The sequence below is a fragment of the Cervus elaphus genome, chromosome 32 (assembly GCF_910594005.1).
Source record: "Cervus elaphus chromosome 32, mCerEla1.1, whole genome shotgun sequence".
NCBI classification, from domain to species: Eukaryota; Metazoa; Chordata; class Mammalia; order Artiodactyla; family Cervidae; genus Cervus; species Cervus elaphus.
Genome location: NC_057846.1, coordinates 45084622 through 45100644, shown reverse-complemented (window position 1 = coordinate 45100644; position 16023 = coordinate 45084622). Strand labels below are relative to the sequence as shown.

The window sequence follows — 16023 nt, the reverse complement described above, 5'->3', positions numbered from 1 at the left end:
TGATGTACTGAGCCCTACCCCGCCCTCCTGTTCCAGGACTGCATCTGTGCTGCAGGAGCCTTCACCACTTCAACTATTTTTAAAGCCTTTTCATTGATCTCCCAGCCTTTGCATTTTTTTAAAGGACAGAGATTATATCATATTTATTTTTAAGTAGCTTTACTGAGATGTAATTCACATACCAAACAATTCACTGTTTCAACTGTACAAGTCACTTTTTTTTTTTTTACTATATTCACAGTTTTGCAACCACTACCACCATGGCATTTTGGAGCATTTCATCTCCCTAAAAGGAAACTCTGTAGCTATGTTAGCAGTCACTCCTCACCCCCTCCCCCCCCACCCACCCACCCACCTGAGGTCCTAGGCAACCAGCAAGCTACTTCCTGTCGCTACAGACTTGCCTCTTCTGGGCATTTCATGTAAGTGGATTACACAATATGTGGTCTTTTGTATGTGGATTCTCTTCACTCAGCATCATGTTTTCAAGGGACATACGCTTTGCAGTGTATATCAGTCCTTTGTTTCTTTCTATGGCAAATAATTTTGCATGGAAAAGTCATATTGTGTGTATCAGTCCGTCCACAGGTGGACATGTGGGTTGTTCCCACTATCCAGCTGTCGTGAATATCTGTGTCCAAGATTTTGTGTGAACGTACATTCTCCTTTCTCTCGATTCATACTTTAAGCAGAACCACTGGGTCATGCAGTTAACTATGTTTCCTATGTAGAGGAACTGCCAAACTATTTCCCAAACTCTCAGCCCTCTCAAATATCCCCTCTACCCTGCTATCACAGTGACCAGGCTAGAAACCAATGTAGCCACAATTAAAAATGGTCAATAATGGCACATGCCCTGCAGGGTAAACTAGAAACCCTAAAATGCACATAAACCCGTGATGATCTTGGTACTAATTCTTCAGGATCACCATCTTGCCACACCTCCTCCTACCCAGAGCTACATCCTCTTACTTAACACTCCAGCATCCTGCCTGCAGCTCCCCAAACATCCCAGGCTTTCACACGCCTCCAGGTTCTGCCTTCATCACTCCCGCTGTGCAGAGCACCTCCCCGGCCTGAGCCTTCTCCGTGAAGACCGTTCTGACCCTGCCACAGATGGCCAATCTCTCCCCACTGGACCACTTTAAGGTGTGACTCTGCTGTCATCACCTGTGAGGGGCAGGGGTTGTGTGTGTGACTTTGTCTGCCCCCAGCATGGACAGACACTCGTTCATGGGCCCCCCAATGAATGAACAGACTGAACATCCAAGCCTTCAAAAACTTCAGAGCTTAACTCTCCTATTACCCATCTAGCCCTCCATTTAAGAAACTATGACACTTTGTGGGACTTCCCTGGTGGTCCAGGGGTTAAGAATCCGCCTTCCAATGCAGAGGACTCTGGTTTGATCCCTGGTCAGGGAACTAAGATCCCGCACGCCAGGGAGCAACTCAGCCCATGTGCCACAACTGAAGAGGCCGTGTGCTGCAACGAAAGATCGCGCATGACGCAATGAAGAGCCGGTGAGCCACAAACAAGGCTCAACGCAGCCAAACAGATGCAATAAACAAGCATTAAAAAGGAAGCTCTGACACTCTGCCATCAGCATCCTCCCCACAAACACCCACCTGCACATGAAGTCACCTCTCCAGATTGTGTTTTCCAGACCAATTGATAAGCCAACAGAACCTCCAAGGATGGAAAAGTCTATTCCTTCCCTTCATCTACATCCACAGCAAAGATGGGGCTGAGGGCAGGACAGCCAGGCAGGACGCAGGCCAGCGTTTCCACGATGGAGCCACTCCCCCTGGGGTCCACCCCTCCTGCACCTCGGCTCCTTCGGGTCCTTCAAGGAGGATAAAGCCACCGGGGCCAAGGTTCAGCAGCCCCGGCAGCCCACCTCCCTGCAGACCCCGCCCACTTCTGATCAGCAGCCCCAGTGGAAGCAGACAGATACGGACGAGAGATGCTTTACAGACCCTGGGGGCTGCCGATACTCTAAGCAAAGCGTAAGAGGTAATCTCACCACTGCCCCCCAAAAGCTCCCATCCCTGAGTGAATCAGATAGAACCTGACTAGTGATGCAGGAAACTCTGGCTGCTGTTGATAGAGACATTTACAATGTAAAGGACCTGGCGGGGAGGGGGTGCTCTCTACAAAAGGGTTGTGTTCAAGAGTGTGTGTGCAGGAACTTCCCTGCTGGTACAGTGGATAAGAATCCGCCTACCAACGCAGGGGACACAGGTTCAGTCCTGAGTCCAGGAAGATCCCACCGGCCACAGGGCAACCAAGCCCATGCGCCACAACGACTGAGCCAGCCCTCTGGAGCCCACGCTCCACAATAAGAGAAGCCCCATGCAATGAGAAGCCCGCAAACTGCAAGCTCTCCATCCTGTCCTGCCTGCAACCACCTCCCCGAACCATCTGCTCTTCCCCCCACACCCTGCCCACCACACAGAATCCCTGCTCTTCCTAATTTTGGCATCAAGACCCCCAGAGGCCCCCCAAGTGCCCGGAAAATGCACCTGAACACCTATCTTACCTTTCCTTCCCAAGTCACAAAAAGGCACGCCAAGTGTCATGGTTTCAAGCACCCAGCCCTCCAGACACCCGGCCCTGGGGCTGGGCTTGACTCGTCTAGCAAAGCTCAGCACCGTGGTCCACAGGGCATCCCTGGAGGTTAGGCTGAGGCATCAACAAAGGATGTAGAACACTCAGGATCCTCACTCCCCCTCAGCCTCCTGGGAACCACCCCCTCCCTGGCCTTGGATGCAGAGCACAGGCGGTCACTGCAGTGGCCACTAAGGTTGTGGAGCCACTTCCATATCCCCTTGTTTTAAAACGGGTCTCAGGGCACCATCAAAAGCTTCACTTTCTCGTGACTCTTGGCTCGGCTCCATCTCATCCCAAAATCAAGTCTTTTAGCATCTGACCCTCCCTTGCTTCCACCAGCCCTAGGAAAGCTGGAGCAAGTGAGCTGCCCAGGCTGGTTCAGAACCACCCCACGGAGACTGCAGACATAGCGCCTCACACAGGGCTCATGTTTTCCAGTGTTTAGATGGTTACAATAATAATTCAAGAGGCTACATTGTTTTCCTAAAAGAAATTAACCCTGAATACTCATTGGAAGGACTGATGCTGAAGCTCCAATACTCTGGCCACTCAATGAGAAGATCTGACTCACTGGAAGAGACCCTGATGCTGGGAAAGATTGAGGGCTCAAGGAGAAGGGGACGACAGAGGATGAGATGGTTGGATGGCATCACCAATTCGATGGACATAAGTTTGAGCAAGCTCCAGGACATGGTGAAGGACAGGGAAGCCTGGCATGCTGCAGTCCATGAGGTCGCAACAAGTCGGACACGACTGAGCGACTGGACAACGACAAATTGTTTTATGGCTGACCTCAACTGCAGGTCCAAGAGCTCCATTTAAAAAATGCCATCGAAACCAAAAGTCGTGCCACTCAAACCTGACCAGGAGTCACTAAGCCACAAAGGGCAGTGTTCTGTTCACTTGAGATAAACAGTTGGGTTTCCGAACACACAGGATCTGATCATGTTTTTCTACTTTATCTTCTTTTCCCAGATGGTTGTACCAAAGATTCATGCTATTATGTGAGAATCCAATGCAAAAATCAGTGCCAGAAGAAACATCTGGAAACAGGGGTCAATGTCACTTCCTCTGTGTTTTAGAGATAGATAATAATTCAGACAGCGTGAATAACAAATTAGACGGTCATCAGCAGGCGTTCCCCCTCTGCAGGTTTCACAGAAATGCAGGAAGTGGCCACCATCAGAGAAAACTCTGTCTGAACCCCACCCTTCCAGAGAGCAGGATCCAGAGGGCCGGGGCACCCCTCATGAATGGTCCCTCAGCAAAGCCGAGAGGAACAAAGCTGAAGCCGTGCTTCGTATTTTGCAGGAGGCTGTGCTGGGAGGGCCTTGGGGGACATGAAAGTCGGCCTCTGACTAAAGGGCAAGGAGACCCAGCCGCTGGGAGGTGCGGGGTCTGGACCAGGGTCCCCCAGCCCCTCACCCTGGCATCACGGCTCCTGGCCCAGGGCTGGCTTTTCAGTTGACATAATCATTATCATCCGGAAGCATTCTCAGACTTCCATTATTCCGCGTCTAAACACAAAGAACCCCCAGCCTTATCACACGAGTTCAGGGTTCAGCCAACCCGTGACCCTCGTGTGGAGCCCTACAAGGCTGTGGAGCCCAGGTCTGCCCGAAGACTCCCACTCAACTGCCTGCTGACACCCAAACACAAAAGGGTCCAAGGTTAGGTTTACAAACCCAAACACCTTCTCTTAAAGACAGACTTCATCCTCACAAGGTTCTGTCGCTTATTCTAATTACCATGGAAAGTGAAAGTGTTAGTCACTCAGTCTGATGCTTTGCGACCCCATGGACGCCCATCACGCTCCTCTGTCCATGGGACTCTCCAGGCAAGAAAACTAGAGTGGGTTGCCATATCCTTCTCCAGGGGATCTTCCCGACCCAAGGATTGAACCCGGTTCTCCTGCATTGTGGGCAGATTCTTTACCACAGGAGTTGCAAACTTCCAATTTAAAAACCTAAACATGTTATTGCAAAGACAGACTTCATCCTTACAAGCTTCTGTCACTTGTTCTAATTACTATAGAAAAAAGATTTCAAATCAGACCCTTTCTCTTCCCTTCTTTCTCCTCCACGAGGTGTAGATCAAAGAATCAAGAACCAGGATTGCAGAGATCTTCATGTGTAACTCAATCCAACCACCTCTCTGATGATAGAATCATCGGTGACAACCTCCCAGCTATCCAGCTGATGACAGAATCCTTGTAGAGACGGAAACCCCACTTTGTTCAGAAATGTCTCTGCCTGACAGTTACTCCTTGCACTGGATTTAACTCTGCCTTCCTGCAGTTCCTGGCCAGTTACATTTACTGAGAAAGTAAAAATTGCCTCCATAGTCTTTTGCAATAAGAATGAAAAAGTGGTATCAGCCCATGTGCATGACAGTCAAATATGTGCAAACACATTTAAAGTGTTTGTGTCCATTTAGTCATCATATGAAATAGCTGAGTAGACTTTTCTCAAGTTGGGAAGGCGTGTGTGGACCGACCTGCCTTCACACGCAGGGTGTTACCCACACGGGGCAGCGTGACAAGCGGTCTCTGAGAGGAAGTCAGCCACGCCACAGGGCACATCAGCTTAGGGACAAGAGCTCCGGGTCTCTCCTGACGGAGAACCACAGGCCTAACACTTCAGATTCTGGGCACAGGAAAGCAGAGATTTCAAACACGAATACAGGTTAAAGCCGCAAGGGTGAACATGCCCAAGCGCAGGCGCGGATCTGTAATCAAACTTTTGAAACGGTTTTGTGTGAGGGGCAACTAGGAGTTCCTTTTAAAGGGTGTCTAATTTAACGATTTTCCCTGGAAGTCAGCGAGGCAAATAATACTTGTGGAAATGTTTCATAAGCTGTCAGGCACTCTAAAAACGGGAGGCTACAGCCTCACGCTATTTTAAACACTTACTGAGTGCTCACCCTGTGTTTATACTTACTAGCTTCCCAGTGTGCTGAGCATTTTAATAACCTCAGAATAAATAATTAAAAAAAAAAATCCTGAAACCTGTGGATGAAAAATGGACACTTAATCTGCCTCTACAAGGATGAAGTCATTGGCCACTGAAGTCACTGACCTTCAACTTACTTACCCTGAAAGGAGTTTGAGGTAGAGAGTAAAAATGAGGCACTCAATTCTCTGGGAAAAACTGGTGGAACAAGTCTCAGATAGATACTTTCAGGTGAAGATTTTAGGAGCCCTATTTCTTGTATCTTCTCATATGTGGAAAAGTACCAAAATCATGAACAATGACATCTGCTCCTCGTGACCAGCAGCAACCTTCTGCCAAAATGCATTGTTTCATGGACCCCCTTCACCAAAATCACATAGAGCCTGACCTCCACCCCCCTTCTTGGGGGGGGGGTACCCTCAGAGATGGTTGAGATGCTGCCTCCCTGTCTAAAGTCCTCATTTTGCACCCAAATAAAATTTAATTCACAATTCTCAGGCTGTGCTTTTTTTTTTTTTTCCAGCTGACACGTCAAAAGCTTGATCTTATGTAAGATTTCTTTACCAAGCTCCAGGTAAATGAAAACAGATAATATATCAAAACTGCATTAACTTACAGTTCACCTGTAAAGGGAAAAATGGTAAGACAGGAAGGCATCCAAAGGGAACAGGCATGAGGAACAGAGGGAGGGTTTCTGATACGACTAAAGGCAGTTTGTCCTGCCTGCAGGTGGACGAGATGGTCATTACAGAACCCAGTAGGGAGCACGGTGAGTGGACAAGCCACGTGTCTGGGAAGAAGGTCCTGTTCAGAAACAGGAGGAAAAGCTGGGCACCCTCAAAGGCAGCTCCTCTCCCGAATTATTAGCTGAGTTTTGAATCAGTAACAATGGAAAAATCGGTAAGAAGAGCCTGCAAGAAACTTTCAAGATGAGGCTGCTTTCTTCTAAAACTGGCACAAACACAAGTCATTACAAGGTTGGTCTGCATCCACGAAGAAAAGAGTCATTCACTCCCTCAGCTTCCAGGTGCTCTGACTGTCTGCACAATGTGACCCAGTGGTTAAGGACGCGGATGCTGGAATCAGAATTCTGGGTTCACATCCCACTGTCACTTGGTAAGGGAGCAATTTTACGTGATTTACTTAATCTGAGCCTCCATCCCCTCACCCCCCTCAAAGGGCTCACTCTAACTGTCAACTTGCTAAAACAGAGCTGGACCAGCGTAAGTGCTATAAGCACACGTCGGCTATTACTGTCCTGTCTGTGGCTTGATGAATGGACCCTGCCTCCAAAAGTGCCTATAAGAAGTCACAAAACTTAAAGTGCCTGTCACACTCAAAACCACTCTTGGCTAAGCCGGCATAAACCAGTCTAAGATGGTACAAACTGGTCTAAAGCAATCTAAACTGGTCTAAGCTGGTCTCAGCCAGTTCAAACAGGTCTAAGCCAGTTCCACCTGATCTCAGCAGGTTCAACCCGGCCTCAACCAGTCCAAACAGGTCAAACCGCTGGGAGGCTTTTTATACTGGTCTAGGCAAGTCTCAGCCAGTTCAAACAGGTCTAAACCAGCCCCAGAAACATTTTAAATTGGTCTAAACAAGTCTCAGACAATTCAAACAAGTCTAAACCAGCCTCAGAGCTTTTTAAAATTGGTCTGAAGTCCCAGCCAGTTCAAACCAGTCTGAACTGGTATAAATCGGCCCCGCCTGGGATCATGGTGGATCTGTGCTTGCTTCAGTCAACAGTACTGTTGGCCTATTCCTGGGGGTGCTGCCTGGTCAGCTTCCCCTGTTTCCTTTGCTCCCTCCTTGCCTCTGCACCTTCCCTGGCCACGCTGAGTTGTCTTACACGCCCCGGCCACCGCGGACCTCCGCAGCTCGGCCCTGCCTGGGCCGGGACCACGGGCCCCTCCACCACTTCCCACCCCCGTGGCGAGCCGGCCAACCTTCGATGAAGTCCGACGCCGTGTAGGGCCGCTGGTCGGGGCTGCTCTCGGCGGGGCTGTTGAGGGCCTCCACGGCCGACTGGATGGCCTCCACCAGCTCGTCCCGCTTGTCCTTGCGCACCGGCTTCTCCTCGGGGTGGCGGGTGAGGCCGGTCTCCAGCTGGTACACCTTGTGCAGCGTGAAGCTGTCGAAGGGCACGGCGGCGTACTCGGTGGCCTGCTTGACGCCGGCGTGCACCTCCGCCCTGTCCACCTGCGAGCGCAGGAAGGCCAGCAGGTCGGCCTGGGCCCTGCCCGGCGCCCCCGCGGGCTCCCCGGCCAGCTGCTGCGCGGCCCTCAGCTGCTCGCTGCGTTCCTGCAGCTCGTCCTGCAGCTGCGCGATCTGCCTCTTGAGGCTCCCGACGTGGTCGCGGTGGCGCTCCTCCCAGCCGAGCTCCGCCGCCTGGGACCCGGCCCTGCCCGTGGGGCCGTTGGCCCGGGGCAGCCCCAGCCGCTCGTCGTCGCCCCGCGGAGTGCAGGCCAGCATGTACAGGACGGACACCGCGCAGCAGAGGAGCACAAGCAAGACCACCACGCGGGAGGCCCAGGCGAGCAGCCCCCGGCGCAGCATCCTGGCTCAGGAGTCGGCCATGCGGCCGTGGCCCGCGAGGGGCGTCCCCAGACTAGACCTCCGGGAGCACGCGTCCGAGGGCCCCCGAGTCGCTCTCATCCATTCCTGTCTACACCGCCACGCCTTGCTCCTGGGAGGCCACCACCACGAGCAGCACTTTCCTGACTTCTGAAGGACGAACTTGCGGGCAGAGGCAACAAGTCGGGGAAACCGTCCAAGTGGTCAGGCTCATTCCCATCGTAACCTTCCAGAGGGGATCTGGGGAGAGACAGAGGACAATAACACTCACTCAAGGCAAATAACCTCCTTGTGTTCACCATGACGATCAATAATCAATATGCAGTGGGGTTTATGGGAAATACTGGGAATTCCCGGGCAGTCCAGTGTTTAGGACTGCTAAACTCTCACTGCGGTAGAGCCAGGTTCAGTCCCTGGGCGGGAAACTAAGATCTGCAAGTCATGCAGTGTGGCAAAAAGAAAAAAGAAGATGCTTACAACAGGTGATTAAACATTGTTTGGTGTTTCTGAATCAGAATGCAGATACCCATTTGCAGAGGAGTGCACACAAAATACAAAGCAGGCAAAGAAAAAAAAAAAAAGAAAAGATGGCAAAACGTGAGCTCTCTCACTAGAGCAGGATGAATGGTGAGTTTTATCGTGTAAATTGTCCACAATGGCACATATTATTTTCGTGGTTAAAAGGGGAAAAGCAAAACTTAAGTGACAATGGGATTGCAGACAGGGCCTGCCCAAGCCCTGTTAGATGCAAACAGTGAGCATCTTTGATCTTGAGGGCACCCGCCTAGGGCAGAGCTTTAAGCCGGCTCAGGGTGGTCCTCACGCTTTCTGCTGAGCAGCGCGGAAGCACCTGGAGGCTCAAATAAGTGAAAGTGAAGTGAAGTCGCTCAGTCGTCTCCGACTCTTTGCGAACCCATGGACTGTGGCCTACCAGGCTCCTCTATCCATGGGATTTTCCCGGCAAGAGTACTGGAGTGGGTTGCCATTTATGCAAATGCTAAGTTTGGATGGTAACATGCAGAATGAGCTCAGACAGCTGTTCCAGGGCAGTGGGTGATGAGTTTACAGAGAAAGGGATGAGGCCGGGAGAAGGGGACCTGAAACACTGCCTGGTGAGAACTCAAACCCAGGATGCCTCTGCCCACCCTCCAGGAAGAACTCCCCGTCCTGGCGGCTCACCAGGAATACCCAGCCAGACCACACGGCCTGTCACACACACTCTGCACCTCAACTTCACCATCCCCCCCCAAACAAATGCGGAGCCACCTGGCTCTGACCCGCTGTCCCCCTTTCCCGAGCACCCCCTTCCTGCCCCACCCATCAGTGACCCTCTCTTCCTCACCCCCTCCACCGCCTCCCTTCCTCAATCCCCTTTCCTCATCTCCCCTGGCCATCTGAGCCAGGAAAAAGAACAACAAATGAATCAAATAAGATTTCTTGTTTTGGGAGATTTTAATAAATTTTCCTAGATGCATCTTCCTATTCAATAGATCACTTCTCTGACATGAGCTCCCTGAAGATACTGTGTCTGGGTCATTTCAACACTTTTAAAAAAATCCCTGCGATAACAAAGTTACTTTTCACATAGTCTTCACTAGACCTAGATATCCAGATTCTCGCCTCATTTACCAGTGGGCTGTCTCACTGATGGACCAGAAGAATTCTAGGCAATTAGCAGCTTCTGGATCCCTGGGAGGAGGAGGAGGAGGTGCTCCTTCTGCACCCTCCTTGTGCTGAAAATGCAGTGAACAGCAGGGCTCAGTGAGTCTGAGTGGTCACCCCCTTGGTACCACAACCACAGCTGGGAGTTTCCCTCCTACTTCCCAGGTGATGTGCCTCTGACGATATTACTATGTTATCAAAATAGTTGATTTCCCAGTTTTCCGTTGAGATGCAACACATAACATTATCTCCAGTGTTTCCCTTGGCCTGAGGATTCTCCAGCCTACACTTGAGCACAGTACATGGTTATCAGTGTTAACTTTAAAGTGCATGTTTAGTGCCTGTTTCCATCTGATGAAAATCCCAGGATTTATGTAATTACTATAATTCTGTGATTAAAAACATCTCAGCTTGGGTATTCAGGCACCGTGCTGTTTTTAATGACATCCCTTGGATTAACTCATTATATCCGAGTACTAACTCATCATATGCGAGTACTGAATTACCAGTGAAGACACATCACCATGTTATTCGGCCACTTTAAAGACTTTTACTTTAAATGGATTGTCACTAAAGACCAAATAAGCAAATCAAAAAAAAAAAACAAAAAAAGAAGGAACATTCAACACCATTTATTGTGCTGGGGAAACAAAGTATGCAATCTTTCTAACGTTTTGAATGGAATAATTGCTGTATTTGCATGATAAATTGAAATCATGTGGATTAACTGAAGCAGTGCATTAAAGCAATAGCTAAAATATTTTTTAAACTGTACAATAATTATTTCGTTCCATTCCATACATCTCTGGAAAGTCTAGTCCAGCTTTTGAAGTTCACTAGTATAAATTTCAAAGTTATTTGCTATTTCACTCTTTGAGATATAAAAGGAGGAAAAAAAACAGGCCTAGTAAGAAATGACTTTTTAAAAGAAACAAAAGCCGTAAAAATTACTGCCAAGGGAGCAGTGATGGATTGCTCCTTTTAAAGGTCAGGAGCAGATAAGGTACATCAGAAATAAAATTCCGCACCTCTCAACACACAGTGGTTTCCGCTGTTTCCAGCAATCTATCCTGTAATCAAAATAGTAACCTGGTTGCGCATTTGCCTGCTGGAGTCAGGAGGCTTATCCTCCCCACTCCTACTTCTATGGCGACATCGTGTTTTTCATCTGCAGCAAAGGTGTTACCGTCCCAGCTCTACCACATACATGTACAGGACGCCTTGATGAGATACAACCCAGACCAAACGTACAACCAAACCACAAAGGTCCAGCCTCTCCCGCTTCTCTGCAGAGGTGTTGGGAGAATGAAACAGTTAACATTTCCACTGTGTTTACAGCTGCAGATGGAGCCCACCATGTAATTACCAGGCACTATCATCAGTGACGGTGAAAATACAGCTGCACCATCCCAGCAACATCTTGCTACTATTTAAAAAACTTAGAAAAGGCACCCAGATTTCAGAGGAGTTCTGTCTTTGGGGCAGTTAGGGGCAAGACCTGATGGGAAGAGCCAACTCATTGGAAAAGACCCTGATGCTGGGAATGATCGAAGGCAGAAGGAGAAGAGGGCAACAGAGGATGAGATGGTTGGATGGCACCCGCGGATATGAACTTGGGCAAAGTGAAAGATGGTGAGGGCCAGGGAAGCCTGTTGTACTGCAGTCCATGGCGTCTCAAAGAGTCAGACGTGACTTGGCGACTGAACAACAACAAAGTCCTGTCAGTAGCCAACCTTAGGACGAGTAAAAGGGAGGTGCCTGTTCCTCTTTTTTAACTACAAAAAAAATCCTCGTGCTCGTTGCATCTGCCAGCTACATTTTACTTTTCTTAATCTTTTTTTACCTTTTTGTCATTGCAATTAGCATTAGATTTTTCTTGTACTCTAGTTAGCAGAGCAAGATTAAGGATGATTTTTTTTTGTTTATTGTTTAGAGAGAAAAAAGTAAGAGCATAAATGTATCAGACATTTCAAAATACTGTTTTACAAAATAACCAAATATTAGGGGTTTTTTTAAAATCCTGATTAAAAGCAGACTAAAGTAATGATAGATCACTGTGAATTCAAGCAAGAGCATACACTTTCTTTATGTCTGTTTTTCAGAAAGGTTCAAGAGAATAAACAGTGAATATAGCTTTAAAGCAAAAGTTTGACTCAAACACAGTACTTTAGAGAAAAGTCCACCTGAGAAGTAATACTTTTTTTCTTTTCACTTCACCCAGTTGTGTCCGACTCTCTGAGACCCCATGCACTGTAGCCCACTAGGCACCTCTGTCCATGGGATTTCCCAAGAAAGAATATTGGAGTAGGTTGCCTTTCCCTTCTCCAGGGGATCTTCCCAACCCCAGGATCAAACCCAGGCCTCCTGCGTTGCAGGCAGATTCTTGACCGTCTGAGCCACCAGGGAAGCCCTTTTACTTCGTTGCCACCTTCGTGTCAAACGTCCATCCTTCCCAAGAGCGTGCCCCAGTGATTCCCTGCCCCAGCCAGATCCCCAGGGATGTTCCGTGACGCACACCGTCCAAAAACACTGCACTTATTGATTAGACTGAAGGGACATCCAAACTCAGCGGCTTCGCTGCTGTTTTTACAACCTCTGAGCAACGAAAGGGCAGGCGGAGGTTCCTCCAAGGTCCGCTGTGAGGGCAGACCACACTGAAGTGCTCGCCAGATCACCCTGGGCTGAGCCCACCTGACGCAAGGTCACTCCCCAAACTCTCAGGCTGAACAAGGGCTCTCGGGACAGACAGACTGACCCTGAGAGCTCTGCCCTGGGGTATGCAGGCAGGGGGCTGCTTAAAGAATTTCTTTCTGAACGTTCAAGGCCGAGAGTCTGAAAGACACAAGGGCCTAAGCCAAGGGGCCCAGCCATGGGGTGGGTTTCTCAGACTCCAGCTGCAAGCCGTCTGACAGCTCTGACATCCTGCGCTGACCAGCAGGCGTCCGGGGCAGCCCCAGGCCTCCAAATAGCACAGTGAGGGCCCGAGAAGGGGAAGAATCCAGGATGCCGTCGCTATTCCTCCTCGCTGTCACTGAGCACCTACTAGTTACTGCTGACAAGAAGTTACAGGAGATGAAAAGTGAACGAAGCACAACATCTAGCAGCAACCCCATGAGCTTGCAGAGGAATGCAGCCCCTTGCCAACAACACGAGCCCTGAACAGGCAAACTACACTGAGACAGATATCATCGCTAATGCCGTGTTCCCACCTACCAAATGTATGGGGGATAGGGGTTGAGAAGTATAAAAAAATAAATTTCAAAATGACAAGAGCTTAAAATAAATGTTAGGTATCCACAACATTCATTAAGATAGGCAAGCGGCTACAGGCACTGTGTATCCTTGCATCTTAGAGTGGAAATTCTGAGACTGAAATGAAGACCTGTCTTAAGTTTTGGTCCAGGGTGAGGACAGTAGACATTCAAATTCCAAAGCCAGGACAGAGGCGCTCTTAAGATGCATGTCCCAGTTTCACTCTACAGACCCCAGTGGACATTTCGGTCAGCAGGGCTGTGGTCTGCGGCAGAGAGAGCCTTCCGAGGGGCTTCTACGAGTGGCCTGAGAAGCTCACACACGCTGAGGACCGCAGGACAAGCCCAGCTGTGAGACGCGGCCAGGACAGCAGCAGGCAGAAGGGTCACGGGCTCAGTGGTGAGGCCAGGCCTGGCAGCCCTACTCAGGACGGTGACAGGCCTGAGTGACAAGAAGCCCGTTCAGGGAGTGGCCATAAAGCCCAGGGGTCATCTCTACCCTGTGCACACGCCCGGCCAGAAGGGCAGGAGGGGAAGATAACCAGCCGCGTGTCTTGAGCCAGGAAGCGGGGGGACCAGGGCCCCAGGCTGCCCTGTGCAGTGGCTCCTCGGGGGGCACAGACAATCGGCTCTTTGACGGCAGGGGCGCGGCCCAGCCTAGGTGGCAGGATTAGCTGCACTAACGGAGCATAAACCGAGGTCCTATCTCCTGGATAAGCACACCATCCTGAATGTGTGTGGAGACGGCATCGTGCAAGGAGGCTTATTCAGAGAGACTTCAGATGCTCTCAGAAACATATACAAAATGGCTCTGTAAGCCTCACCCTGGAAAAGGCCTTGATCCTGGGAAAGACTGAGGGCAAGAGGAGAGGGGGCGACAGAGGATGAGATGGTTGGATGGCATCACCGACTCGATGGGCATGAATTTGAGTAAACTCCGGGAGTTTGTGATGGACAGGGAGGCCTGGCGTGCTGCTGTCCATGGGGTCACAGAGAGTCGGACACAACTGAGCGACTGAACAACAACAAACCCTCAGCCCGCCTCAGCGCTGCATGGAGAATTCTCTCCGCCTCCACTTAGCTCCTGTGTGCACCGGGCGGCTCCCGCATGGCCTGGCATCCCTGCCTCCCCGTCAGCCTGGGGCACACGTGAGGGGCTGAGGCTACACGCAGGAGGGCGGGTAATTGTGCAGAATCCAGCAAAAGGCAGACCAAAGCCACTCCGGGAGCTGAAGACACCCAGCTCCCAGCCCCGCCTCTCTGCCTCCTGTGGACACACTTCTCTCCCACCCGGTCTCTTAGAGATGCGTCTCTACCAGCAACTCCTGCCGCAGCATCGTGAGGTCCACAGCAAGCTGCCTCTAGTGCACATCTGCCACTTTAGGCTGAGATGTTTCAGGGACGTTAAAACGGCCGGAAAATGAGCATATTCTTCCCAAATCACTCCCCTGGGAGCTGCGGAGCCACACTTCTCAGGCATCGCACATCTTTCTGCAACACAAGCGTCTCTTCTCCAGGCGACCTGAGTCAGCAGCACCCATCCTGTGCCAAGCGCTGTCAGCCTCAGGGTGCTTCTGACGGCAGCTGAGGAGTGCAGGGAAGATCAGTGTCGCTGTCCACACAGGACCAGGTGAGGGCCAGTGCGGCACAGCCTGCACCAGACATCACAGCATCAGTGTGGTCGGGCAGCATCCTTGCAGCCTCCCCAGCCTGACGCCAGGCTGCCCGGCCCGAGGCTCTGCCCTCGACAGAACTGGCCTCCGAGGGCCACGCTCCTCCTCCACCCCCGGATCAGTGGTCTCCAAGCTGATGGACATAAACAGCACGGCATGCCCAGCAGGACATGACCAGTGGGCAAGGACCAAATGTCTAATGGATTAATTGACAAGCTATGCACCAATCTTACAGGACTGTTGCATTATGTGTTCACAAAACAATATCTCGACAACAATGAATCATAAAAAATGCTTTGAATGTCTTCTCACCCTAATGGACCATCCTGGGCCCCCCGGGACCTGTTTCTGGCTCCCACGTAACTGCCCTTCCCACCGCCTTTCATTCCGGTGTTCCTGGGACACAAAACTGCAGCCCCATCCACCAGTGCAGGCTTCCAGTCTGCGGGGTGACCTTCCTGCCTCTGGACCCCTGGCTCCATCCCAGGGTCTCCAACACCAACTGCCGGGACACTGCCTGGCCCCACCACGAGCATGCTTCCCCCCTTCCACCCTGGAGGACCTGAACCTCATGGCCTTCAAGATGCCCTGAGGGTCTTCCCTGTAACCAGATCCAGAGGGGGTTCCCCACGGCCCAGAGGGATGGAAAGCCCCTTGCTGGGAGGCACCCCTCCAGCCCCATCATCTCCACGCTGCTCGGAAGGAATACTTCTGACTCCCTTTTCCCTACTTTAAAGCAGAGACAGGGAAATGCAGGGAAAAAAAAAAAACCTAGGGTCTGATAATCAGAAAATGGATGCAGAGAGATGAGTCACAACTCGGAAAGCTGAAAAGCCAGGAAACAGGCCAGCCCTTTGCGTTGATCTCTTTGGATTCTGGCTTCTAATTTGCCGGTGAATGCTTGAAAGAGAGGGTCTTCCTGAAATACACATGGATCTTCCTTTCCAACCATCTTGCCACCTCTGCCCTTGTTTCAGGAGCATCTAAGGGGGTCAGTCGGCACAGGTGGGGGCCCTGGAACCTGGAGGCAGGGTTGACGAGAGAGAAGGGCTCCACGCGAGAACGCAGGGCTCGCGCTGCGTGGTCTTGGCCCACAAAGAACCTCTTCCTGGCCAGAAGATGCCCCAACTGTAAGAGCAGGGCTGAGTCAGCTGTCAGGGAGACCCATCCTGTCTCCATCTGCCCCGCTGGGTCTCTGGGGCTGGTGGGGCCACCTGAGAAACCAGGCTCCCAGCCCCTCCTGGCACATACAATCCATCACACCCACTTAGAGAGCATCTGCTCTGGGCCAGACCCCAGAT

The 16023-nt window shown here is 50.8% G+C and overlaps 1 protein-coding gene across 20 annotated transcripts in view; it reads right to left on the bottom strand.

Annotated features, from left to right (window-relative positions):
• The window catches only part of CSGALNACT1 (chondroitin sulfate N-acetylgalactosaminyltransferase 1), a 321323-nt gene that overhangs the window by 69006 nt on the left and 236294 nt on the right, over nt 1–16023 (bottom strand). For all 20 annotated transcript variants that reach the window (XM_043893972.1, XM_043893984.1, XM_043893979.1 and 17 more), the window contains one exon: nt 7509–8376. In XM_043893972.1, the coding sequence (XP_043749907.1) occupies nt 7509–8118 (610 nt within the window). In that variant the 5' untranslated portion in view covers nt 8119–8376. The remainder of the gene's footprint in view (nt 1–7508; nt 8377–16023) is intronic.